This window comes from Hypanus sabinus, chromosome 26 (genome assembly GCF_030144855.1).
Source record: "Hypanus sabinus isolate sHypSab1 chromosome 26, sHypSab1.hap1, whole genome shotgun sequence".
Lineage (NCBI taxonomy): Eukaryota > Metazoa > Chordata > Chondrichthyes > Myliobatiformes > Dasyatidae > Hypanus > Hypanus sabinus.
The window spans coordinates 38,383,842-38,411,622 of record NC_082731.1 but is presented as its reverse complement, the minus strand read 5'-3'; the positions used below and the strand labels follow the sequence as shown (position 1 = coordinate 38,411,622).

The 27,781-nt window shown below is 44.1% G+C and overlaps 1 protein-coding gene across 1 annotated transcript in view; it reads left to right on the top strand.

Annotated features, from left to right (window-relative positions):
- Nucleotides 1-27,781, top strand: part of LOC132381749 (zinc finger protein 850-like) — a 41,664-nt gene that overhangs the window by 7,429 nt on the left and 6,454 nt on the right. Inside the window, exons 2-3 of the mRNA XM_059951320.1 lie at nt 4,821-6,963; nt 18,002-18,190. Of these exons, the coding sequence (XP_059807303.1) occupies nt 5,671-6,963; nt 18,002-18,190 (1,482 nt within the window). The 5' untranslated portion in view covers nt 4,821-5,670. The remainder of the gene's footprint in view (nt 1-4,820; nt 6,964-18,001; nt 18,191-27,781) is intronic.

Sequence of the window (27,781 nt, the reverse complement as noted above, 5' to 3'; positions counted from 1 at the left end):
TTATATTTTTTCATAATTATCATCACTAAATATTTAAAAGAATTAACAATTCTAAATGGAATATCATTATATTTGAAAATAGGAGCATTTAATGGAAACAATTTAAGTTAAGTTTATATCCTGAAAATTCTCCAAAATCATTTAGTATTTCCAGAAAATTAGGAATAGATTCTTCAGGGTTCGAAATATAAAGCAAAAGATCATCTGCATAACGAGAAATCTTATGTGTAGTCCCATTTATAGAGATACATGAATATTTTTAGCTTCATGAAGTGTTATGGCCAAAGACTCCAGTACAAGTTTAAATAATAAAGGGCTTAATTGGCAACCCTGTCTAGTACCTCGTGAAAGTGAAAAAAAGAGGACCTAAGATTATTTGTAATAACAGTAGCAGTGGGTTTCTTATAGATTATTTGAATCCACCTATTGAAATTATTACCAAAGCCAAATTTTTCTAATACCTTAGACAGATATGTCCACTCAACTCTGTCAAATGCCTTTTCTGTGTCAAGAGAAATAACAACTATTTCTTCGATCCTCATATATTTATTATGAACATGTGAAAAGAAGGAATAATCTCTTATCACTAGGATGCATATGCCTCCAAACTTCAATTAAGCCATAATCCATTAAAAAAGAATTAATAAGTGATGCAGAATGATTAGGGAGTTGCTGGCTTATCCATTAATGGATATCACCACCCATTAATAACATATATTCATTTAGATCAGGCAATAGAGCAACACAGCTTTAAAAATGAGGGATCATCAACATTTGGTCCATATATATTAACCAAAACCAGTTTCCTGTTGTAAAATGTTCCTTTAAGAATCAAAAATCTACCATTAATATCTACCATTAATAGTATCATCCTGGTTAAAAGGAATATTGGAATCAATAAAAATAGAAACACTTCTAATTTTACTTTGAGTATTTGCATGGAATTGAGGACCCTTCCAAAATTTAAAAAAAATTATTTTTATCACATAACCTGATATGCGTCTCTCGTGCAAAGATTTTATCAGATTGGAATCGGTTAATAGCTTTAAATGTTTTCTTGCACTTAATAGGATGATTCCAACCACGAACATTTCAACTTAAAACATTTAACTGTTTAAATATCATCATGAGACTTTATATCTACAAAATGTAGTTAGGCGCATGTCAGGGTAAGGTAGTTGAAAATGGCGGTGATAAACAGCATTAATAATAACTAGCGTACACTCCGGAATTCCATAATGGGGATTAAAAAATAAGAAAAGAAAAAAGGAAAAAACCCACCGAAACTACAAAGCCCAGAAAAAGTCAATATCAATCGACACAAGCCCCAAAGAATGCATAAAAAGCAATTATAAACTCCACCTGCCTGAATGAAAGATAAAAATGAAAAAAGTAATATCTATCTCCCTCTTCTGGATATAGAACTTATTACAGTCGGTGTACAGTTCAACTTAGCTAAAGAGAACAGAATTTGATATGACCTTCAGTTTTGAAAATAGACTTCATAACATCAGATAAGGAAGAAAAGCACACCCAGAAAAAATTCTTGAAATATTTGCTCAGAGGAGAAACAATCACCATCTTTAAAGTATCAAATCTATATTTAAAGCGTAAAGAAACCCGGATAATTACTTAAAAGTTCTTAATAAAAGCATATGAAGCGAGAAAGCAATTTGTTCATTTAAATGCTGCAAACAGAAAAGAATTCTAGGTAGTTCAGACATCCACCGTCTTTCAACAATTCCCTTGCTGTGACATTTGAGGTTAAAACTACCCACACCAGTCTTTTTCAGAGCTAAAAGAGCATTTTAAGGTAAAGACTTTCTATAGCCATCAAATCTTCTGATTTCATCACTCCTTACATAGCGAGACAATCAAACAGTTGTAAATCATTCAAACTTCAGGCTTCAGACTTGTCAGGGAGAGAATTAATAAAACACTGGGTCATCAAAAATATGAACCCCAGAATTTTTGACGAAGAGCCTTAATTTAGCTGGGTATTGAAGAGATGGGTACAGCTGTTTTTCATAAGCTGTACGCATTACAGCGGTGAATCCTGAATGCTTCTGAACAAATTCACGTGGAAAATCTTCAAAGAAGCAAATTTCAGAGCTTTGAAATTGAAACAACCTTTGCTTTCTAGCAAGCTTAATAATACGGTCTTTGTCTCTGAAACGAAGAAAACACGCAACCGCATGCCAATTTTTACCTTGACCCAAGGTTTTTAAGGACCCGACTTTATGAGCCATTTCGATCTCTGGGGGTTGTAGGCAAGCCTCCGGAAATAAAGATTGAAACATTTTAGCAAAATAATCCAGTGTGTCGGCCGATTCTGACTTCTCTTTTAATCCAACAATTCGAATATTGTTTTGACGGGAGTGAGCCTCCAAATCCACGATCCGTTGTTGAGCCTTTTCCAAACGAGAAAAGGCACCGACAGTGACAGACCCATCCCCACCGGTACCGTACCCCGGTGTTATTCAGTGACAGACCCGTCCCCACCGGTACCGTACCCCGGTGTTATTCAGTGACAGACCCGTCCCCACGGGAACTGTACCCCGGTGTTATTCAGTGACAGACCCGTCCCCACGGGAACTGTACCCCAGTGTTATACACTGATAGACCCGTCCCCACCGGTACTGTACCCCGGTGTTATTCAGTGACAGACCCGTCCCCACCGGTACCGTACCCCGGTGTTATACAGTGACAGACCCGTCCCCACCGGTACCGTACCCCGGTGTTATTCAGTGACAGACCCGTCCCCACCGGTACCGTACCCCGGTGTTATTCAGTGACAGACCCGTCCCCACGGGAACTGTACCCCGGTGTTATTCAGTGACAGACCCGTCCCCACGGGAACTGTACCCCGGTGTTATTCAGTGACAGACCCGTCCCCACTGGTACTGTACCCCGGTGTTATTCAGTGACAGACCCGTCCCCACGGGAACTATACCCCGGTGTTATTCAGTGACAGACCCGTCCCCACCGGTACTGTACCCCGGTGTTATTCAGTGACAGACCCGTCCCCACGGGAACTGTACCCCGGTGTTATTCAGTGACAGACCCGTCCCCACGGGAACTGTACCCTGGTGTTATACAGTGACAGACCCGTCCCCACCGGTACTGTACCCCGGTGTTATTCAGTGACAGACCCGTCCCCACGGGAACTGTACCCTGGTGTTATACAGTGACAGACCCGTCCCCACCGGTACTGTACCCCGGTGTTATTCAGTGACAGACCCGTCCCCATGGGAACTGTACCCCGGTGTTATTCAGTGACAGACCCGTCCCCACCGGTACTGTACCCCGGTGTTATTCAGTGACAGACCCGTCCCCACGGGTACTGTACCCCGGTGTTATACAGTGACAGACCCGTCCCCACCGGTACTGTACCCCGGTGTTATTCAGTGACAGACCCGTCCCCACGGGTACCATACCCCGGTGTTATTCAGTGACAGACCCGTCCCCACCGGTACCATACCCCGGTGTTATTCAGTGACAGACCCATCCCCACGGGAACTGTACCCCAGTGTTATACACTGATAGACCCGTCCCCACTGTTACTGTACCCGATTGTCATACAGTGACGGACCCGTCCCTACTGGTACTGAACCCTAGTGTTATACAGTTACTGACTGGCTTCCCCCTCCACACGGTGTTATACAGTGAAAGACCGACTTCCCGGGTACCGTACTGCGGAATAAAACAGTGACAGACCCATCCCCCACTGCTAGTGTACCCCAGAGTTATACAGTGACAGACTTGTCCCCACAGTTAGTGTGCCACATCGTTATACAGACACAGCACCACTAGTACTGTACCTTTGTGCTGTACAGTGACAGACCCATCTGCACTGTTAATGTACCCTGGTGTTATACAGTAACAGACCTGTCCCAACTGGTACTGTACCCTCGTATTACACGGTGACCAACCTATCCCCACTGGTACATGTACCCCAGTATTGTACTGTGAGAGATCTCTCCCCACCAGTTTCGTACATCCATATTACACACTGATAAACTCATACAAACTGTTACTGCACCCTATTGTTATACAGTGACTGTTATTGTACCCCATTGTGAAACCGTGACTGACACGTCCCCACCGGTACCGTACCCCATTGCTATACAGTGAACGACACAGCCCACAGATTTAGAGCCTTTTGGAGGGAATGGAAGAGGTTCGATCTCCCAGACCAGCTCCAGTAGGCAAATCAGATCACTTCCCTGTCATGTTCATTAACACTGAACACAAAGTGTACTGCAGATGCTGTGGTCAAATCAACACATACAAACAATCTGGATGAACTCAGCAGGTCGGGCAGCATCCGTTGAAATGAACAGTCTTTATGGGGCCCCTGCCCCCTCCTTCTTCAGTCCTGATGTAGGGTCTCGGTCCGAAATGTTGATTGCTCATTTCAATGGATGCTGCCCGACATGCTGAGTTCATCCAGCTTGTTTGTACGTGTTCATTAACACTGAGTTTGGTGAGCTTATCTCTGTCAATGAACTCCGGGGGGTGGAGTCACAGTAATCAAAATGTCTCCAGGAGTATCCATGTAACCCTGTGGTCCTGCTCAGAACCTAGAGTTGGACTGAGGCAACTCAGAGATTGATGCAGAAATGTTCCATTCCGAGGCAGACAGAGAATTTCATCGTCAGTTCAGATGCCCGAACCCAGTTAAAAATGGGGAGTATTCCTTCAACTTGGGTTGAACTCTGCTTTAACAGTGTGATGTCAGACTCACGAGAGGGATGAAAATTATCTCATCTGAGTTGTTATCCTTCGCAAATTGACGTCTTCTGTAACTTTTTTGACAGGGCACAAAAGGCAAAGGATTTGTATACGTGAATCCTAAACAGAACCACAAACACGTTTAGTCCCACCGTACGTTGTCATCAGTCTTTGAATGTGGAGGAGGAGATGCTTGAGAAAACAGCACACCGTTTGCAGCAAGGAGAACCCAAACACGTGCTCAGTGTCGGAGAGAGATCTGGATAAAGCAACCTGGTGATAAACCTTGTGAATTCTCTTCAAGTTATTGAAGGAGTGATCAAGTATTTCCATTGTAACGCCAGTATATCAGTGGTGGAACCTTGGAGCAGAAGATGTATCTCAGCCCAGCTGGAAATGTGCGTTGTGTGTGAAATAAAGTTTTCTGGTGTAACTCTGTGAAATCCACTGCAACTAAGTGCCTGCCAACACACCAGCATTTGTTCACCAGAGATCAGGTCTTCAACTGCATTGTCTGTGTGAAGGATTGACGTCTGACTTGATGAATCAACAGTTCACCTGCTCTGTTTGTGGGAACGGATTCACTCACTCAGCCGATCTGTGGACACACCAGTGAATTTGCACTAGGGAGGGCCCATTCACCTGCTCTGTGTGAGGGAAGGGCTGTACTCAGTAATCCAGCCTGAAGATATATCGGCAAGTTCACATCATAGTGAGATTGTTCAGATGACGCTAAGCAATTCATTCTGCCAACCAAGCTGAAGACACATCGGAAAATTCACCACGGTGAGAGGCTGTTCACCTGCTCTGTGTGTGGGAAGGCAGTCACTTGACCACTCAACTTAGTGACACACAAGCGAGCTCACACGACAGAGAGAAGAGAGACTGTTCAACTCTTCCGTGCTTGGGACGGGATTCACTCGTTCATCCCTTGTGATGAGTCACCCCCCAATGCACTCCAAGGAGAGGCCATACATCTGCTCGGACTGTGGGAAGGGATTCACTGACTCATATAAGCTAATCAGGCACCAGCAATTTCACAGTGGGGAGAAACCGTTCACCTGCTCAGACTGTGGGAAGGGATTCACTGAATCGTATTTACTGCACGCGCACCAGCGGATTCACACGGGAGAAAAACCATTCATCTGTTCCGTGTGTGGGAAGGGATTCACTCACTCATCCAATTTAATCAGGCACCGGCGATTTCACTCCGGGGAGAAGCCATTCACCTGCTCAGACTGTGGGAAGGCATTTATAGAGTCATTTGACTTGCAACTACACCGGCGTGTTCACAGCGGAGAGAGACCATACGTCTGCCCTGTTTGTGGAAAGCGATGGACTCGATCATCTGACCTGTCAAGGCACAAGCGAACTCACACGGGAGAGAGGCCATTCACCTGCTCTGAATGTGGGAAGGGATTCACTCAGCTATCTAACCTACAGATACACCAGGCAGTTCACACTGGGGAGAGGCCATTCATCTGCTCAGTGTGTGGGAAAGGATTTGCTCACCCGTACTTTCTGAAAAGTCACCAGCGAAATCACACTGGAGAGAGGCCGTTCTCCTGCTTAGAATGTGGTAAGAGATTCATTCGGTCTTCTCATTTACTGGCGCATCAGAGACTTCACACTGGGGAAAGGCCGTTCGCTTGTTCAGAGTGTGGGAAGGGATTCACTGAATCGTCACACCTGCGCGTGCACCAGCGGGTTCACACGGGAGAAAAACCATTCACCTGCTCAGACTGTGGGAAGGCATTTATCCAGTCATCTCACTTGAAAGTACACCAGGCGGTCCACACTGGAGAGAGGCCGTTCACCTGTTCTAAATGTGGGAAGGGATTCATTCACTCATACTATCTGATAAGTCACCAGCGGGTTCACACTGAAAAGAAGCTGTTCACCTGCTCAGAATGTGGGAAGGGATTCACCCAGTCATCTTATCTACTGGTGCACCAGAGAATTCACACTGGGGAGAGGCCGTTCACCTGTTCAGACTGTGGGAAGGGATTCACTGATTCGTCACGCCTGCACGAGCATCAGCGAGTTCACACTGGAGAAAGACCGTTCACCTGCTCAGAATGTGGAAAGGGATTCACTCGGTCATCTGATTTGACAAGTCACCAGCGAGTTCACACTGGGGAGAGACCGTTCACCTGCTCAGACTGTGGGAAGGGGTTCACTCGGTCAGCTGCGCTGCTGGCTCACAAGTCAGTTCACACTGGGGAGAAAGTTTAAATAAGCTGCATGCTGGATATTTCACTGTCACAGTTGCTGAATCCAGAGGCAAGTTCAAAAGTGGTTATTGGTGTTGAACTCTGCAATTATTGCTGCTGTTCAGCATCCAATGCTCCACCCTAGTCACTGGGTTTGGGAGGAGTTTCCTCTCCTAATGTTCACTTTTACTGGGACTGGAGTTTAATATTTTGCATCGGTGACAAATAATTATATTCCATTTTAAGCTCTGTCTCAGGTACGTAGTGAACTTACAATGCACCCAGTGTACATCAGGGAGTCAATTCAACCCAGACGGTCCCTGTCCATGTTTCAGTTCCATGACAGTCCTTTTAATTCCATCCGTGCTGTTCACCTCTCACTCCCCCTGTGGTGATAGGTTCCAAATGGTCACCACTCTGTGGGTGAAGAAGTTTCCCTTGAATTTCCTGCATGACTTTCTGCAGCCTGAAGAGAAAGAGGAGCTCACTCCAGTTATGTCTGACATGTTCCTCAACCCTCAGCTCTCTGGGCCAAGGTAGAATGACATTGATTGTTAACCCCCTTATTCATGATCTTTACTAAGGTTTTGGGACTCAGCCCAAAACTACAGCCTCGAGTTTATCTTGTGTAAAGAAAGTATAATGTATCCTTCAGGCAAGTAGATAAGGGATTTTCTACCAATTGAAGCAGAACATTGAGATCTGTTCCAATGACCAGAAACAGCTGATGTCCATATCTCGGTAAATAATAGATCATTTGCGGAGACTCCACCTACTGCCTAATGGAGTGACACACAGTTTGTGTGGCTGCAATTAATTCTTCCTTTTCCCCAGTTTAAATTTTGAATTTTTAACTTTTATTTGTCAGAGGGGAATAGTGTCATTATGTCACAATCTTTATGAAGTGGAAGGCAGCTTCCTGAATCCAGCAATGGAAAGGGGAAAGAAATCAGAGGATATGCCTGTTTAGACTGAGCGTTTAGAACGTTCACTGATGGTTCTCGACAGGAAAATAGCAACATGGTCAAACTTGATGCTACCTCTTCTGAGATGACGTCATTACGAGAGAGTTTCCAATTTGTGCAGGAAAATATTATTTCCCTGAATTCTGAACTTAAAGAGACAAAGCGTCAGATAGCGGATATTTCAGCCGCTTGGGAAAGTCTGTACATAAGATTATCGATTTGGAAGCAAGATCTCGTCAGAATAATATTCGAATTGTTGGACTGAAGGAAGGATCTGAGAGTGGGGATTTATTGGACTATTTTGCAAACTTGTTTCAATCTCTGTTTCCGGATATTTTACCTCAACCTCCCGATATCGAAAGAGCGCATAGAATTTTCACTTCGAAATCTTGGGATCCGAATAAGCCAAGGTCAGTTTTGGTCTGCCTTCTTCATTTCAAAGTTAAAGACCAAATCATAAAATATGCAGGGAAACACAGAGTTTTTAAATTTAAGGGTTCCGAGATATGTTTTTATGAAGATTATCCACGGGAAATTATGGACCTGTGGTCTAAATTTGTTCCAACCATGAAGACAGCCTATGAAAAGGGATTATTCCCATCACTTCAATATCCATCCCAATTAAAATTAGTTCCCAAAGATTTGAGTCTCCACGAGTTTTTCTGGACCCCAAAGAGGCACTGGACTATGTTAACTCTATTCTGGTTGTAGCCGAGGTTTGAATGGTTTTAGGTCTGCGGAATAATTGTTATTTCGGAAAGAAAAGCTTTGAAGATTTCTGATTTGCTTAAGATGTCCTTTGATCAATTGACCATTTAAAGAAGACATGAACTTTTTGATGTGAATGATGAATGACTTTGCTGAAATCTGTTTGGTCCACTGAGCGAATTAACACAATGGACAGATTGTTCGAATATTTGTTTCTATCCTCTTTTTTTCATTAATAAAGTGATAGTTTTCATAGTTCGTAAGGATGTTTCCTATATATTCATAGTTGGGAGTGCTTAGTAGGTAGATACTTAGTAAAAACAGTTTTTCATTGAGCGTGTAAGTTAACTGGAAAATGGCGCTGATTTTTCTTCACTAGAGATTACATAGGCCTTCTTCTCTTTGTTTAATTTTATTGTTTTGGCATTTTTGGAGATTGTTTCTGCATTCCCTAGCCTGTTTTTAAGGATTAAGCATAAACAATTTTTTCTCTCTGAACTTTTATGCTGGATATGGGGAGCCAGATGTTGTAAAGAAACACTGCAAAGTACAGGCCCTTTGGCCCATGATGTTCTGCTCACCCTTCAATCTACTCCATGATCAATCTACTGCTTCTGTAGAGAATTCCATTCATCTTTCATTATGAGCCTATCTAGGAGTTTCTCAAATGTCCTTACTGTGTCTGCCTCTATGACTACCCATGGCAGATCTTTCCATGCACCCACTGGTCTATGACTAAAAAAAATCATCTCTGAGATCCCTATACTTTCCTCTAATCACCTTAAAATTGTGCCTTCTTGTACTAGTCATATCTGCTGGGAATCCATTCCATGTTTTAATGATTACTCAGCCTCACCAGTGTCCATTGTTCTAGAATAATAATACTCTAAAGCAATAGAAGGCATCAAAGTAAATTGATATTTAAATTGCATATATATTAGTTAGAAGCAAGGCTTGTAAGTGGGCAGAAGAACCAGTCAAAATGACTTGATATGGTGATGTGTTGCTTTGTAGTGTTCGGCTTTTTTTATTTAGCATAAACATTTTTTTTCCTCTGCAGGGCTTTCCTATTTTAGGGCCGTGTGGTTTTTATTTGTAACTGGGGGGAGGAATTAAGGAAAGCTTTTCAAATCACTATTATAAAATGGGGAGCTCGCGGAGTCGCTCCCATTTTACTCTATGGGGATACATTTCGGCATTTTTTTGTCGAATTTCGGGCTTTTCAGGGTGGTGGGAGGATTGGGGTTAGTTTTGAGTTATAGGATTAACTGTAGGATTAATTTTAGTTTTCTTTTTTGTATTTTTTTCCTATTATGTAGTTCCGGAGTACGCATGTTTTGTATATGGTTATACTTATCACCATCAGTTTTGATTAGCCCACTGGTATGCGTGTATTTATGTGTTAAATAAAATTTTAAAAAATTATAATAACTAAACAAATAAACATTATAAGTTGGAATGTACGTGGTTGGAATCATCCTTTTCAGCAAAAGACTTTTAAAATCAGTAATCAATTCCAACCCGGTATAATTTTTGCTCAAGAAACGCATATCAAAACTGGCGATCAAAATATATTTTTTTAAATGTGAAAGGGCCTTCAATTTGATGCCACTTGTCAAAGTAAAACAAAGGAAATATCTGTTTTTATTAAATCTAATATTTTATTCATCCAAGAAGACATTGTGTCAGATATTAATGGTAGATTTTTAATTGTTAAAGGAACAATTTGTAATAGAAAAATTGTTCTGGTTAATCTATATGGACCTAATTGTAGAGGATCCTTTTTTAAAAAATGTATTTGCTTTATTACCAGATTTAAATGAATATATGTTGTTAATGGGTGGTGATTTCAACTGTTGTTTAAATCCTTTGATTGACAAGAGTTCAACCAATCAGCAGCTTCCAAGTTGTTCTGCATCACTTATTAACTCTCTTTTAATTGATTTTGGCCTGGTTGAAATTTGGAGACATTTACATCTTAATGATAGAGATTATTCTTTTTTTTCACGTGTTCACAAAAAATATTCGGGAATCGATTATTTTATAGCAGATCCCTGATTTTTGTCCAAAGTCCGGAAATGTGAATGTGATGCTATAGTTCTCTCGGATCATGCACCTTTAAGCCTAGATTTTTAATTGAATTATGTCATTATTGCAAATTTGCCTTGGCATTTTCCAGAAAATTTATTATAGAGTTCGGACATCGTCAAATGTATTGAGACTCAGATAAAAGATTTTTTTCTTCTTAATAATACAGGAGATGTGTCGAAATTGATTATATGGGATACATTTAAAGCATATTTGCATGGTCAGATAATCTCCTATTTAGCTAAGTTTAAGAAACAGACAAAAACAGATAAGATTTCCAAACAAATTAAAGACTTGGCTAATAATATTTATGCAAACTCTCTTAACATTGATTTATTCAAACAAAGAGCTGAACTCCAATCACAATATAATTTATTATTAACATCCTATTGAAAGAAATTTGCATAAATTGAAAAGTCAATTTTATGTGTTTGGAAATAAAAAATAATAAGCTATTAGCAACTCAATTAAAAGCAGCTAGAGCTAAAAGACAAATTTTAAAAATTCTTAAGGGATATGGTAGTTTAGCATGTAATTATGAAGATATTAATAAAATTTTTTGAAGACTTTTACATTGAACTTTACAAATCTCAGTTTCCAGTTGATACTTCTAAAATTAACATCTTTTTACAGAAGATTGAGTTTCCTCAAATTTCTGTTGAAGATCAACAAACTCTTGATGCTCCTATTACTGAAAACAAAATTCAGAAAGCTGTTTTTTCAGTGCAATTTGTTAAAGCTCCTGGACTGGATGGTTATTCTGTAGGATTTTATAGAACATTTGAAAAATTGCTTTCTCCATATATGCTGGAGATACTTAAGGATTCTTTTTTGATAGGAGAGTTACCATCCACATTTTCTGAAGCTTCTATTTCTTTAATTCTTAAGAAAGATAAAGATCCTACTGACTATGCTTCATATAGACCTATTTCATTATTAAATGTGGATGCTAAAATTCTTCCAAAAATAATGGCTAATCACCTAGAGAATTTTCTTGCTAAAATTATCTCTCAAGACCAAACAGGTTTTGGAAAGGGCCGTTATTCCTTCTCTGATGTTTGGAGACTGTTCAATGTTATGTATTCATCCTTTCCTAAGACTCCCCAATGTGTTGTCTCTCTCGATGCTGAAAAGGCATTTGACAGAGTTGAATTGAAATACTTATTTAATGTTTTAGAGAAATCCGGCTTTGGTATTAATTTTAATAAGTGCATCAGAAGGATATATAAAAGCCCTATTGCTACTGTTATTACTAATAATTGCAGATATTTTTTGGCTTTCCCAGGGTACGAGACAAGGATGTCCATTAAGTCCCTTGTTATTTAGTGTGGTTTTGGATCCCTTGGCTATTGCACTTCGTGAAGCTAAAGATATTCATGGAATTTTCATAAATGGGACTGTTAATAAGATTTCCCTCTATGCTGATGATCCCTTAGTTTATATTTCGAATCCTGAAGAATCCATTACAAGTTTATTGAAACTATTAAACAATATTGGAAAGTTTTCAGGATATAAACTAAACCTTCAAAAAAGTGAATTATTTCCCCTAAATGATTCTGCTTCTGTATATGACGACATTCCTTTTAGAGTTACGGACTCTTTTAAATATTTAGGTATTATTATCACTAACAATCATAAAGACCTTTATAAAGCTAATTTGGTTCCTTTAGTGGATTTTATGAAGGAATTATTTTGTAGATTACTTACACTTACACTTTCGTTAGCCAGCCGAATTCATGCAGTTAAAATGATGATTTTACCAAAAATTTTATATGTATTTCAAAATATCCCTTTTTTTTAAACTAAGAAGTTTTTTGATCAGGTTGACTCTTATATTTCATCTTTTGTTTGGTATAATAAAAGACCAAGAATTGGTAAATATCATTTACAAAAATTTTAAAAAGATGGAGGTCTTGCTCTGCCTAATTTAAGAATGTATTATGCAGCTGTTATATATGTTATATGTGTTTTTGGTTATATTGGGCTGATAAAAATGAACGACCACCTTGGGCTGATTTGGATTTGAATGCTGTGAAACAGTTTCACTTAACCTCATTATTAAGAGCTTCTCTACCTGTACAACTGGACAAAATTATTAATTTAAATTTATACCCTGTGATTAAGCAGTCATTACGAATTTGTTCCAGTTTTGTAATTTTATTAATCTCAAAAAAATTATATTTTTTAGTTTAATTTATCAAAATTATTTATTTAAACCTTCATTAAGTGATCCTACCTTTCTTCTTTGGAGGAATGAAGGAGTTTATTCCTTCATGGATCTGTTCCAAGATGGTCAATTGATGTCTTTTGAGAAATTAGTAACTAAATACTCTCTCTTGTATTCACATTTCCTGCAATATCTTCAGGTCAGACACTTCTTACAAGAATATTTAAGTAATTTTCCTTATGTACAGGATTCTGACCTGTTAGATATTATTTTAAAAATGAATCCTTTAGTGAAGGATTTTATTGGGAAAATTTATAAATTATTGTTACAACAGCACAATTACTCTTCACTTAAGATTAAGCAGGATTGTGAGAGAGAGCTTAACATGACCTTGATAACAGAGGATTGGTTGCAGATTTTGAAGTAGGTTAACTCTTCTTCGATCTGTGTCAGTCACTCTTTAATTCAATTTAAAATACATGGTTACTATTTGACAAAGGAGAGACTGTCTAAAATGTTTCCTAATGTTGATAGTCAGTGTGACAGATGTATAACTGAGACAGCCACATTGACACATATGCTTTGGTCATGTTCTGTATTGAAACATTTTTGGAAATCTATTTTCTCTACAATTTCTAAAGTTTTAAAAATTAATTTACAACCTAATAAATTGACAGTTTTATTTGGTATAATCCCTCAATATATTCATGGTATTTCTCCATCAGACCAACATGTAATTGCATTTGTTACATTATTGGCCAGAAGGGCTGTTTTGTTGAAATGGAAAGATGCTTCTGCTCCTACTTTGATACAATGGTTTTCTCAGGTCTTAGTTTGGAGAAAATCAGAAGTCGAACTTTTGATTCTCAATTTGATTTTGAGAAAAGGTGGGGTTCAGTGGCCTGCTACTATCATCTGATTTAATTAAAGTGGTTTCCTTCCAATTTTTCTATAAATGGATTTGAGTTGGCGGATTGATGTTTTTCTTTTTTGGAAGCTTGTGTGATGTATAACTCCGTGGTTGTGCTCCCAACCACGGCATTCTTTCTTTTGTTTTTTTTTCAGTTAGTAGGGGTTTTTTTCTCTCTTAGTTCGTAGGGGTTCTTTTTTTCCTTAACACTTTATTTTTTCTATTATTGAGATATCGTTTAGCTTTGTTAATCAGTTATTTACTAATTTAATTCTTCATTGTACATAATGACATATTGACTTAATGTAATTTTTGTTGATCTTCAATAAGAATTAATAAAAAAAGATTTTAAATGGAAAAAAATAAAATAATAGATAATTTTTGAGACTGAGGCCTAAAGGAAAATACTGGGTCCAACTTCCAATGAATTAAAATGCCAATAGAGCAGCATGAGAAAAGGAAATTCCTTGCAATCACTTTCATTTCTTCAGGTGATTACCTTTGAATGTTATCTGGTTCTGGACATCTCTGCCAAGTGAGACTATTGTCTTTGTTTCTGTCTCTTTATTGTGCGGGGTTGGGGTGGGTGGTGATGTCTTCTTCCAACAGCTGCCATGTTTTTTCTGTATTTCGTGGCTATCTGGAGAAGACGAATTTCAGAGTTGTATTCTACATACGTACTTTGATACACAAATAAGGCGCAAATGCCTCGGTGAGGTAGATTGTGAAATGAATACTAAGCATTTACTGTATGGAAGACCCTTCAGGTTTTGATAAGTCATCGTACATCCATCTCTCCCATTTCCCACACATCTGCCTGCCACCCACTCGGGATAGGGTTCCCCTTGTCCTCACCTACCACCCCACCAGTCTCCAGGTCCAACGTATAATTCACCGTAACTTCCGCCACCTCCAACGGGATCCCACTACCAAGCATGTCTTTCCCTCCCCACCTCTTTCTGCTTTCCACAGGGATTGCTCCCTACGAGACTCCCTTGTCCATTCATTCCTCACCCCCATCCCTTCCCACTGATCTCCTGGCAGTTATCCTTAAGAGCAGAACAAGTGCTACACCTGTCCTTACACTTCTTCCCTCACCACCATTCAGGGCCCCAGACAGTCCTTCCAGGTGAGGCGACACTTCACCTGTGAGTCGGCTGGTGTGGTATACTGCGTCCGGTGCTCCCGGTGTGGCCTTTTATACATTGGTGGGACCCGACGCAGACTGGGAGACCATTTCGCTGAACACCTATGCTCTGTCCGCCAGAGAAAGCAGGATCTCCCAGTGGCCACACATTTTAATTCCACGTCACATTCCCATTCTGATATGTCTATCCATGGCCTCCTCTACTGTCAAGATGAAGCCACACTCAGATTGGAGGAACAACAGCTTATATACCGGCTGGGTAGCTTCCAACCTGATGGCATGAACACTGACTTCTCTAAATTCTGTTAATGCCCCTCCTCCCTTTCTTACCCCCATCCCTCATATATTTAGTTCCCCCCCCCCCGCCCATCACTCTGCCTGTTCTCCATCTCCCTCTGGTGCTCCCCTCCCCCTTTCTTTCTCCCTAGGCCTCCCGTCCCATGATCCTTTCCCTTCTCCAGCTCTGTATCCCTTTTGCCAATCACCTTTCCAGCTCTTAGCTTCCTCCCGCCCCCTCTGGTCTTCTATCATTTCGCATTTCCCCCTCCCCCTCCTACTTTCAAATCTCTTACTATCTTTCCTTTCAGTTAGTCCTGACGAAGGGTCTCGGCCGGAAACGTCGCAATGCTTCTCCCTATAGATGCTGCCTGGCCTGCTGCATTCCACCAGCATTTCATGTGTGTTGATTGTACGTGCTATCAAGATTCTGGATTACACACACAATGGGAGGGAGAATGGCCAGGATGAGAGGAAAGCCTGTGGTGGCTTCTCTCCCGAGCAGCAAGAAATGCAGATGGAATCAATGGAGGGGAGTGCAATTTCTGTAAAGACCTGGTCTTTTGCAGAGCAGTTGTACCAAGCTGGGAAGCATCCAGATTGGCAGTTGTCAAAGGAAGCAAAACCAGAAATTGTGGAGGTACTAACGATGATTTTTCAATCACCTTGGGCCACAGGGTTCGCAGGAGGAATGGAGCATTGATTCTGTGTTTAAGGAGAGAGGTAATGTTAAGCCAAGTAATTGCAGAGAAGTTAGTCTACATTCGATGTGATTATTGTACCTCAGCACCTTCCTTTGAAGTTCTGGAAAAGCACAACCATTCAAATGTGTTACAAATGTACTGTATTAATTGATTATTTGATACAATGATTTCTCTGTCTTGGGTAATAAGTGACCTGTAGCACTCTCACCACAAAAGTGCCACACGTTAACAATCTCCAATGAGAAAGTCCAATGGCCTACCCTTCACCTTCATTGACGTTGCCATTGGTCAGTTCACCAACATGAATTCCATCAGTCCAATGGAAAGTTCCCCCTCCTTCTCTGGCATCTCTATCTCGGTCTGCTCATGTCCTTGGTGTCCAAGGAGGAACTATACTAACAAGGGACTTGCTCTGTACAGCTGCAGACTATCTTCAACCTTGGCAAGTCACAGGATCGTGCCTTGATATCCCCGCAAGGGCTCCTGCAAACTGTAGAGCTGAGCTCAGGTATTGCCCGAGTCCAAGTCAGCATGTGGGGCAGTGCTCTTTATTTCCAATTCATTTTAACATATGGACTGTTTTGACTGCTTCTAAATGCGGCAGAGTCAGGTTTATTATTTCTGATACAGGCCGCGCACTTTGTTGTTTTCTGGCAGCAGTTCAGTGCACGACGTGTAAATTACTCCAAGCCACAAAAATAAATAACCAAAATCGAGAAAAGGAGGAAATGCGAGATACGTTCATGGACTGTACATATACCTGCTGGCAGAGAAGAAGAGAGCCTATCCTGGATAGTGGGGGTCGTTAATGATGGATTCTGTCTTCCCCAATTCCACCATGACTCGGTTGACCCAATTATCCCTCCCCCACATCTCCGGGTCATGTATTTTCCTCACCCTTTTCACTGCGTCGCCCTCACCCCACCCCCACTCCCCGTCCCTGGGTTGCTCGTCCATCTTCTCCCACAGCTGTGATGCCCTCTCGCATGTCTCGGGGTCAACCATAACTGCTGATCCAGTACACAGTAAGAACGAAACAACGATCCTCCAGGACCCTGGTGCCACATGAAACAACACAAAACTACATTAGACTATGTGAGACAGCACAAGGCTACACTCGACTACCCGAAACAACACAAAACTACACTAGACTATAGACCTACATAGGACGATGTAAAGTGCACAAAACAATACGTCAGTACAATAATTAATAAGACAATAGGGAGAGTAAAGGGCAAATTACAATATTGTAATAATAAATTATGTAAATGTAAACAATGTTTTAGCAGGAATTGGGAAAGAAATGAGCAAAAATTGCGAAGGGAGTGTGTGTGTGTTGGTGTCAGACTAAACTCTGGGAATTGAGTCTGTCCCACTGACAGCGACAAGTCCTGTTTATTAGGCAGTAGGATATACCATCTTTAATTATGCACAAGCTTAACAAACTACACGTGAATAAGAATTTGATGCACTCTACAATGTACAATCATATTACAAAATAAGCAGAATGATCTAACTCAAATACAGTATGCAAACTATATATATATATATATACAGATTGACATATCACCATTACTAAATGGATATTCACTCGCGTCGTGGGAAAGATACAATAAAGCCAAGGCCTTAGGACTCATTGTTAGAATTTTCTGGGTGTGGGGGATGAGGGAAGTACATATACATACATACACACACACACACACCCACACACACACACACACCCACACACACACACACCGCCCCCCCCCCCACGAGATTCATTTTCCTGTGGGCATACTCAGCAAATCTATAGAATGGTAACTGTAACAGGATCAATGAAAGATCAACCAGGGTGCCGAAGACATCAAACTATGCAAATACAAATATGAACAAATAGCAATAAATGACGAGAACGTGAGCTATAGAGATAAGGAAGGATTAAAGAAAGTCTGGAGATGCTGGAATTCAAAGTACCATACAAAATGTTAGAGGAACTCAGCAAGCCAGGTATCATCTATGGAAAAGAGTAAGCAGTCGACTATTCGGGCTAAGACCCTTCATCAGCTTACTCTTTTCCGGAAGTTGCTGCCTGTCCTGCTGAGTTCTTTAGAATGAGCTACAGCTCGACGCGCTCGGGGGCCGGATGCACGGTTGCGCATGCGCGGAGCGTCGCGGCGAGAGCCCGTTGCGCATGCGCTCACTAGACAGAGGACCAGCGGGTGAGACCGGGGCTCCGCGCTCCGCCTGGGAGACAGTTGCTGCGGGTTCCCGTCACGCCGCCATCGCCCTGAACTCTGAGGTAAAAGCGGTCTTTCCCCGGGGAAATGTCTGCTGATGAGCAGAGGCCCTGGCGCACGCGTGTCGCTGGTTCGGTGGCTAATGGACGGGGATCTGGTTCGTGGGGGTTTCTGGGTAAAGGGACCGCCATCGGGGACTGCAGAGGCGTTTTAGAGGAATGGAAGAGGTTAGATCTCCAGTAGGGAAATCAAATCACTTCCCCGTCACTTTCGGAACAAGAAGGCTGCGGGTGAATGGCTAAGAATTTCCGACAGTTTTACCACTCGGGATAAAAGAGGCAAGACGGCGTGGGCGCGTGACGTCATCCAGTAACGGGGAAAGTTTACAAAAGAAGACCGCCATATCCAGTGCAATGCTGAATGAGAGGGCTGTGGCTCAACGGGCTTAGGTGGTAACGAGGCGAGGTAGGTCTACCTGAGTTAATTGCGGAAAGGATGTATGTGTGTGAGGCTGGTTTTCTCGTGCTCGGTGTCAGATGTGGGAGGACCTGGAGTCTCCCAGACGGCCAGATCTGCACCCGTTTTGTCGCGCTGCAGCTCCTAAGGGACCGAGTTAGGGAACTGCAGATGCAGCTCGATGACCTTCGCCTGGTCAGGGAGAGCAAGGAGGTGATAGAGAGGAGTTATAGGCAGGTGGTCACACTGGGGCCATGGGAGACAGACAAGTGGGTAACAGTGAGGAGGGGGAAGGAGAAGAGTACTAGAGAGTACCCCTGTGGCTGTACCCCTTGACAATAAGTACTCCTGTTTGAGTACTGTTGGGGAGGTGAGTTGACAGCCTACAGTGACTGTTCCACTGGCATAGAGTCTGACCCTGTGGCTCAGAAGGGTAGGGAAAGGAACTCTATAGTTAGGGGGTCAGACAGGTGATTCTGTGGACGCAAGAAAGAAACTCGGATGGTAGTTTGCCTCCCAGGTGCCAGGGGCCAGGATATTTCAGATCGCATCCAAGATATTCTGCAGTGGCAGGGAGAACAGCCAGAAGTCATGGTACATATTGGTACCAATGACATAGGTAAGAAAAGGGAAGAAGTCCTGAAAAAAAACTACAAGGAAGGAAGGTAATAATCTCAGGACTTCTGCCTGTGCCACGTGACAGTGAGTACAGGAATAGAATGAGGTGCAGGATAAATGTATGGATGAGGGATTGGAGCAGGGGGCAGCAATTCAGATTTCTGGTGTGACCTGTACAAAAAGGATGGGTTGCACTTGAATCCTCAGGGGGACCAATATCCTGGCAGGGAGGTTTGCTAAGGCTACTGGGGAGAGTTGAAACTAGAATTGTTGTGTGGTGGGAACCAAACTGAAGAGACTGGGGAAGAGATGGCTGGCTCACAAATAGAGAAAGCTTGTAGGCAGCACGAGAGGGAGGATAAGCAGGTGACAGAGAAAGGATGCACTCGGATGGAAGGTTTGAGATTTGTCTATCTTAAAACAAGGAGTGCTGTGTACAAAGCGGATGAGCTTAGAGTGTGGATCAGTACTTAGAGCTATGATGTGGTGACTTGGATGGCTCAGGGACAGGAATGGTTACTTCAAGTGCCGGGTTTTAGATGTTTCAGAATGTACAGGGAAGGAGGCAAAAGAGATGGGGGCATAGCACTATTGATCAGAGATAGTGTCACGGCAGCAGAAAAGGTGGATGCCGTGGAGGGATTGTCTACAGAGTCTCTGTGGGTGGAGGTCCGTAACAGGAAGGGGTCAATAACTTTAATGGGTTTCTTTTACAGGCCACCCAGTAGTAACAGGGATATTGAGGAGCAGATAGGGAAACAGATCCTGGAAAGGTGTAATAATAACAGGGTTGTCATAATGGGATATTTTAATTTCCCAGATATCGATTAGCATCTCCCTACAGCAAGGGGTTTAGATGGGGTGGAGTTTGTTAGGTGTGTTCAGGAAGGTTTCTTGACACAATATGTAGATAAGCCTACAAGAGTTTAGACCAGGGGTGGGCAAACTTTTTGACTTGTGGGCCACAAAGGGTTCTAAAATTTGACAGGGGGGCCGGACCTGGAGCAGATGGACGGAGTGTTTTGGTAATACACCTCATAAGAGAAAATAAAATATCATGGGATATGTAGAAAACATGTGCTTTAATTTCAATTGAAAATGAACAAATGCATTACAACAAAATATCTGTCTTTGAAGTCCCATGGTATTTAGCTATTTATTGAAATGACTTTTAAAACACTGAAAATTAAATGAATAAAATACAGCTTTTTTAATAGTGACAGTTATTATTTTAAAATACTGAAAATTCTGTTATCCTTCAAGATATTATCATCATCACTCTCCTCCTGACTGTCTTTATTTCAAAAACGGTAGGAGATGCAGGTCTACTTGTCCTGCTCCTTCTTATTCAATTGTCCCCTGTGCCAAAACTCAACAACGACCAGCACAAGGACAGAACAGTGACAGCGCGCCAGTATGCGGAGCGCGTTATTTGTTCTGGAGCGCATTTTTTATTTTGAGAACGTACGTGCACCTGCACACTACTCATGTCCATCACTTAACAGAAATGACATGTAACATGTAAGGCTTATTGAAAAAAATATTTTCAAATGCATTTTTTACATAACACAACGAAGAAACTTATTTTTAATTTCAGTGGGAACAGTATTGTTGGTCTCCCTTTTTAGCCAGCGCATCAAAGTCTGGATTTAGTTTTGTTGTGGCGATTCTCAGGATGGATCTGAGGTGTTGGTCAGTTAACTTGGATCTGTGGCTGGCCTTGTTGATGTTCATGACGCTGAACACCTGTTCACACAAATAGGTCGAGCCAAACAAAGAGTAAAGCGCAAATGTGGAGTAATACGCTGCACCTCAACAAAGGTCAATGTATATAGAGTGCATCATCTATTGGAAAAATGCCAGAATTGCGGGGGAAAAAACGTTAACAAGGTTTATTAATATAATTTCATTAAGTTCTGCGGGCCAGATTAAAAAGCTTAACGGGCCGCATATGGCCCCCGGGCCTTAGTTTGCCCATGCCTGGTTTAGACTGCACTTGATTTGATATCGGGAAATGAACCTGGTCAGTTGTCAGATCTCCCAGTGGGAGAGCTTTTTGGAGATAGTGATCATAATTTTGTCTCCTTTACAATAGCATTGGAGAGAGATAGGAACAGACAAGTTAGAAAAGCGTTTAATTGGAGTAAGGGGAATTATGAGGTTACCAGGCAGGAACTTGGAAGCTTAAATTGGGAACAGATGTTCTCAGGGAAAAGTACAGAAGAAATGTGTCAAATGTTCAGGGGATATTTGTGTGGAGTTCTGCATAGGTACGTTCCAATGAAACAGGGAAGTTATGGTAAGGTACAGGAACCATGGTGTACAAAGGCTGTAATAAATCTAGTCAAGAAGAAAAGAAAAGCTTACAAAAAGGTCAGAGATTTAGGTAACATTAGGGATCTGGAAGATTATAAGGCTAACAGGAAGGAAATTAGGAGAGCCAGAAGGGGCCATGAGAAGGCCTTGGCGGGCAGGATTAAGGAAAACCCCAAGGCATTCTACAAGTATGTGAAAAGCAGGAGGATAAGACGTGAAAGAATAGGACCTATCAAGTATGACGGTGCAAAAGTGTGTATGGAACCAGAGGAAATAGCTGGGGTACTTAATGAATACTTTAGTATTCACGATGGAAAAGGGTTTTGGTGATTGTAGTGCTGACTGGAGCGGACTGAAAAGATTGAGCATGTAGATATTAAGGAAGAGGATGTGCTGGAGCTTTTGGAAAACATCAAGTTGGATAAGTCGCCAGGACCAGATGAAATGTACACCAGTCTACTGTGGAAGGCAAGGGAGGAGATTGTTGAGTCTCCAGCGATTTTCTTTGAATCATCAGTGGGACGGAAGAGGTTCCAGAAGATTGGAGGGTTGCGGATGTTGATTCTTTATTCAAAAGAGAGAGTAGAGATGGCTCAGGAAATTATAGACCAGTGAGTCTTACTTCAATGGTTGGTAGGTTGATGGAGAAGATCCCAAGAGGCAGGATTTGTGAACATTTGGAGAGGTATAGTATGATTAGGAATAGTCAGCATGGCTTTGTCAAGGGCAGATCGTGCCTTACAAGCCTGATTGAATTTCTTGAGGATGTGACTAAACACAATGATGAAGGAAGAGCAGTAGATGTAGTGAATATGGATTTCAGCAAGGCACTTGATAAGGTACCCCGGGGTTATACAGAGACAGACCCGTCCCCACCGGTACCGTACCCCGGGGTTATACAGAGACAGACCTGTCCCCACCGGTACCGTACCCCGGGTTTATACAGTGACAGACCCGTCCCCACCGGTACCGTGCCCCGGGGTTATACACTGACAGACCCGTCCCCACCAATACCGTACCCCGGGGTTATACAGAGACAGACACGTCCCCACCGGTACCGTACCCCGGGGTTATACACTGACAGACCCGTCCCCACCGGTACCGTACCCCGGGGATACACAGTGACAGACACGTCCCCACCGGTACCGTACACCGGGGTTATACACTGACAGACCCCTCCCCACCGGTACCGTACCCCAGGGTTATACACTGACAGACCCGTCCCCACTGGTACCGTACCCCGGGGTTACACAGTGACAGACACGTCCCCACCGGTACCGCACCCAGGGGTTATACAGTCACAGACCCGTCCCCACCGGTACCGTACCCCGGGTTTATACAGTGACAGACCCGTCCCCACCGGTACAGTACCCCGGGGTTATACAGAGACAGACCCGTCCCCACCGGTACCGTACCCCGGGGTTATACAGTGACAGACCCGTCCCCACCGGTACCGTACCCCATGGTTATACAGAGACAGACCCGTCCCCACCGGTACCGTACCACGGGGTTATACAGAGACAGACCCGTCCCCACCGGTACCGTACCCCGGGGTTATACAGTGACAGACCCGTCCCCACCGGTACCGTGCCCCAGTATTATACAGTGACAGACCCGTGCCCCGGGGTTATACACTGACAGACCCGTCCCCACCGATACCGTACCCTGGGGTTATACAGAGACAGACACGTCCCCACCGGTACCGTACCCCGGGGTTACACAGTGACAGACACGTCCCCACCGGTACCGTACCCCGGGGTTACACAGTGACAGACCCATCCCCACCGGTACCGTACCCCGGGGTTACACAATGACAGACCCGTCCCCACCGGTACCGTACCCCGGGGTTACACAATGACAGACCCGTCCCCACCGGTACTGTACCCCGGGGTTACACAGTGACAGACCCATCCCCACCGGTATCGTACCCCAGGGTTACACAGTGACAGACCCGTCCCCACCGGTACCGTACCCCGGGGTTATACACTGACAGACCCGTCCCCACCGGTACCATACCCCGGGGTTATACACTGACAGACCCGTCCCCACCGGTACCGTACCCCGGAGTTACACAGTGACAGACACGTCCCCACCGGTACTGTACACCGGGGTTATACACTGACAGACCCCTCCCCACCGGTACCATACCCCAGGGTTATACACTGACAGACCCGTCCCCACTGGTACCGTACCCCGGGGTTACACAGTGACAGACACGTCCCCACCGGTACCGCACCCAGGGGTTATACAGTCACAGATCCGTCCCCACCGGTACCGTACCCCGGGGTTACACAGTGACAGACACGTCCCCACCGGTACCGTACCCCGGGGTTATACAGAGACAGACACGTCCCCACCGGTACCGTACCCCGGGGTTACACAGTGACAGACACGTCCCCACCGGTACCGTACCCCGGGGTTACACAGTGACAGACCCATCCCCACCGGTACCGTACCCCGGGGTTACACAATGACAGACCCGTCCCCACCGGTACCGTACCCCGGGGTTACACAATGACAGACCCGTCCCCACCGGTACTGTACCCCGGGGTTACACAGTGACAGACCCATCCCCACCGGTATCGTACCCCAGGGTTACACAGTGACAGACCCGTCCCCACCGGTACCGTACCCCGGGGTTATACACTGACAGACCCGTCCCCACCGGTACCGTACCCCGGGGTTATACAGTCACAGACCCGTCCCCACCGGTACCGTACCCCGGGGTTACACAGTGACAGACACGTCCCCACCGGTACCGTACCCCGGGGTTACACAGTGACAGACCCGTCCCCACCGGTACCGTACCCCGGGGTTACACAATGACAGACCCGTCCCCACCGGTTCCGTACCCCGGGGTTACACAGTGACAGACCCATCCCCACCGGTATCGTACCCCAGGGTTACACAGTGACAGACCCGTCCCCACCGGTACCGTACCCCGGGGTTATACAGTGACAGACCCGTCCCCACCGGTACCGTACCCCGGGGTTATACAGTGACAGACCCGTCCCCACCGGTACCGTACCCCGGGGTTATACACTGACAGACCAGTCCCCACCGGTACCGTACCCCGGGGTTATACAGAGACAGACCCATCCCCACCGGTACCGTACCCCGGGGTTATACAGTGACAGACCCGTCCCCACCGGTACCATACCCCGGGGTTATACAGTGACAGACCCGTCCCCACCGGTACCGTACCCCGGGGTTATACAGAGACAGACCCGTCCCCACCGGTACCGTACCCCGGGGTTATACAGAGACAGACCCGTCCCCACCGGTACCGTACCCCGGGGTTATACAGTGACAGACCCGTCCCCACCGGTACCGTACCCCAGGGTTATACACTGATAGACCTATCCCCATTGGTACCGTACCCAGGGTTTATACAGTGACAGATCCGTCTCCACCGGTACCGTACCCCAGGGTTATACACTGATAGACCTATGCCCATTGGTACCGTACCCAGGGTTTATACAGTGACAGACCCTTCTCCACCGGTACCGTACCCCGGGGTTATGGTGACAGACCCGTCTCCACCGGTACCGTACCCCGGGGTTATACAGAGACAGACCCGTCCCCACCGGTACCGTACCCCGGGGTTTTTCAGTGACGGACCTGTCCCCACCGTTATTGTACCCCATTCTTATACAGTGACAGACACGTCCCTACCCATACCATACCCCAGTGTTGTACACTGACAGTCCTGTTCCCCACCATTATTGTACCCGATTGTTATACAGTGACAGTCCTGTCCCCACCATTATTGTATCCCATTGTTATACAGTGACAGTCCTGTCCCCACCATTATTGTACCCCATTGTTATGCAGTGACAGTCCTGTCCCCACCATTATTGTACCCCATTGTTATTCAGTGACAGTCCTGTCCCCACCATTATTGTACCCCATTGTTATACAGTGACAGTCCTGTCTCCACCATTATTGTACCCCAGTGTTATACAGTGACCGTTCTGTTTCCCACCATTATTGTACCACATTGTTTTACAGTGACAGTCCTGTCCCCACCATTATTGTACCCCATTCTTATACAGTGACAGACACGTCCCTACCCATACCATACCCCAGTGTTGTACACTGACAGTCGTGTTCCCCACCATTATTGTATCCCATTGTTATACAGTGACAGTCCTGTCCCCACCATTATTGTACCCCATTGTTATGCAGTGACAGTCCTGTCCCCACCATTATTGTACCCCATTGTTATACAGTGAAAGATCCGTCCCCACCGGTACCGTACCCCAGTGTTGTACAGTGACAGTCCCGTCCCCTCCGGTACCGTACCCCAGTGTTATACAGTGACAGTCCTGTCCCCACCATTATTGTCTCCCATTGTTATACAGTGACAGACCCGTCCCTACCGGTACTGTACCCCAGTGTTGTACAGTGACAGTCCTGTCCCCACCATTATTGTCCCCCATTGTTATACAGTGACAGACCCGTCCCTACTGGTACCGTACCCCGGTGTTATACAGTGACAGTCCTGTCCCCATTATTGTACCCCATTGTTTTACAGTGACAGTCCTGTCCCCACCATTATTGTACCCCATTGTTATACAGTGACAGCCCTGTCCCCACCATTATTGTACCCCATTGTTATACAGTGACAGTCCTGTCCCCACCATTATTGTACCCCATTCTTATACAGTGACAGACACGTCCCTACCCATACCATACCCCAGTGTTGTACAGTGACAGTCCTGTCCCCACCATTATTGTACCCCATTGTTATTCAGTGACTGACCCGTCCCCACCTGTACCATATCCCGGGGTTATTCAGTGACAGACCCATCCCCACCAGTACCATTCCCCGAGGTTACACAGTGACAGACCAGTCCCCACCGGTACCATACCCCAGTGTTATACAGTGACAGATCCATCCCCACCATTATTGTATCCCATTGTTATACAGTGACAGTCCTGTCCCCACCATTATTGTACCCCATTGTTATACAGTGACAGACCCGTCCCTACCGGTACCGTACCCCAGTGTTATACAGTGACAGACCCGTCCCCACCATTATTGTCCCCCATTGTTATACAGTGACAGACCCGTCCCCACCGGTACCGTACCCCTGCCCCCTCCTTCTTCAGTCCTGACGTAGGGTCTCGGTCCGAAACGTTGATTGCTCATTTCAACGGATGCTGCTCGACATGCTGAGTTCATCCAGCTTGTTTGTACGTGTTCATTAACACTGAGTTTGATGAGCTTATCTCTGTCAATGAACTCCGGGGGGTGGAGTCACAGTAATCAAAATGTCTCCAGGAGTATCCATGTAACCCTGTGGTCCTGCTCAGAACCTAGAGTTGGACTGAGGCAACTCAGAGATTGATGCAGAAATGTCCCATTCCGAGGCAGACAGAGAATTTCTTTCTTTCCTTTCTTTTCTTTTTCAATCTTTTTATTAAGTTTCATATATATATAAGAAAAAACATAACATAATAATGAATAGGTTATAAATTCAACAGACTTGAAATTACATTAGTAATAGGATAATAATTTCATCGTCAGTTCAGATGCCCGAACCCGGTTAAAAATGGGGAGTATTCGTCCAACTTGTGTTGAGCCCTGCTTTAACAGTGTGATGTCAGACTCACCAGAGGGATGAAAATTATCTCATCTGAGTTGTTATCCTTCGCAAATTGACGTCTTCTGTAAACTATTTTTACAGGGCACAAAAGGCAAAGGATTTGTATACGTGAATCTCAAACAGAACCACAAACACGTTTAGTCCCACCGTATGTTGTCATCAGTCTTTGAATGTGGAGGAGGAGATGCTTGAGAAAACAGCACACCGTTTGCAGCAAGGAGAACCCAAACACGTGCTCAGTGTCGGAGAGAGATCTGGATAAAGCAACCTGGTGATAAACCTTGTGAATTCTCTTCAAGTTATTGAAGGAGTGATCAAGTATTTCCATTGTAACGCCAGTATATCAGTGGTGGAACCTTGGAGCAGAGATGTATCTCAGCCCAGCTGGAAATGCGGTTTGAAATAAAGATTTCTGGTGTAACTCTGTGAAACCCACTGCAACTAAGCGCCTGCCAACACACCAGCATTTGTTCACCAGAGATCAGGTCTTCAACTGCATTGTCTGTGTGAAGGATTGACGTCTGACTTGATGAGTTAACAGGGAGATATCGTTCACCTGCTCTTGGTGTGGGAAGGGATTCACTCACTCAGCCGATCTGTGGACACACCGGTGAATTTGCACTAGGGAGGGCCCATTCACCTGCTCTGTGT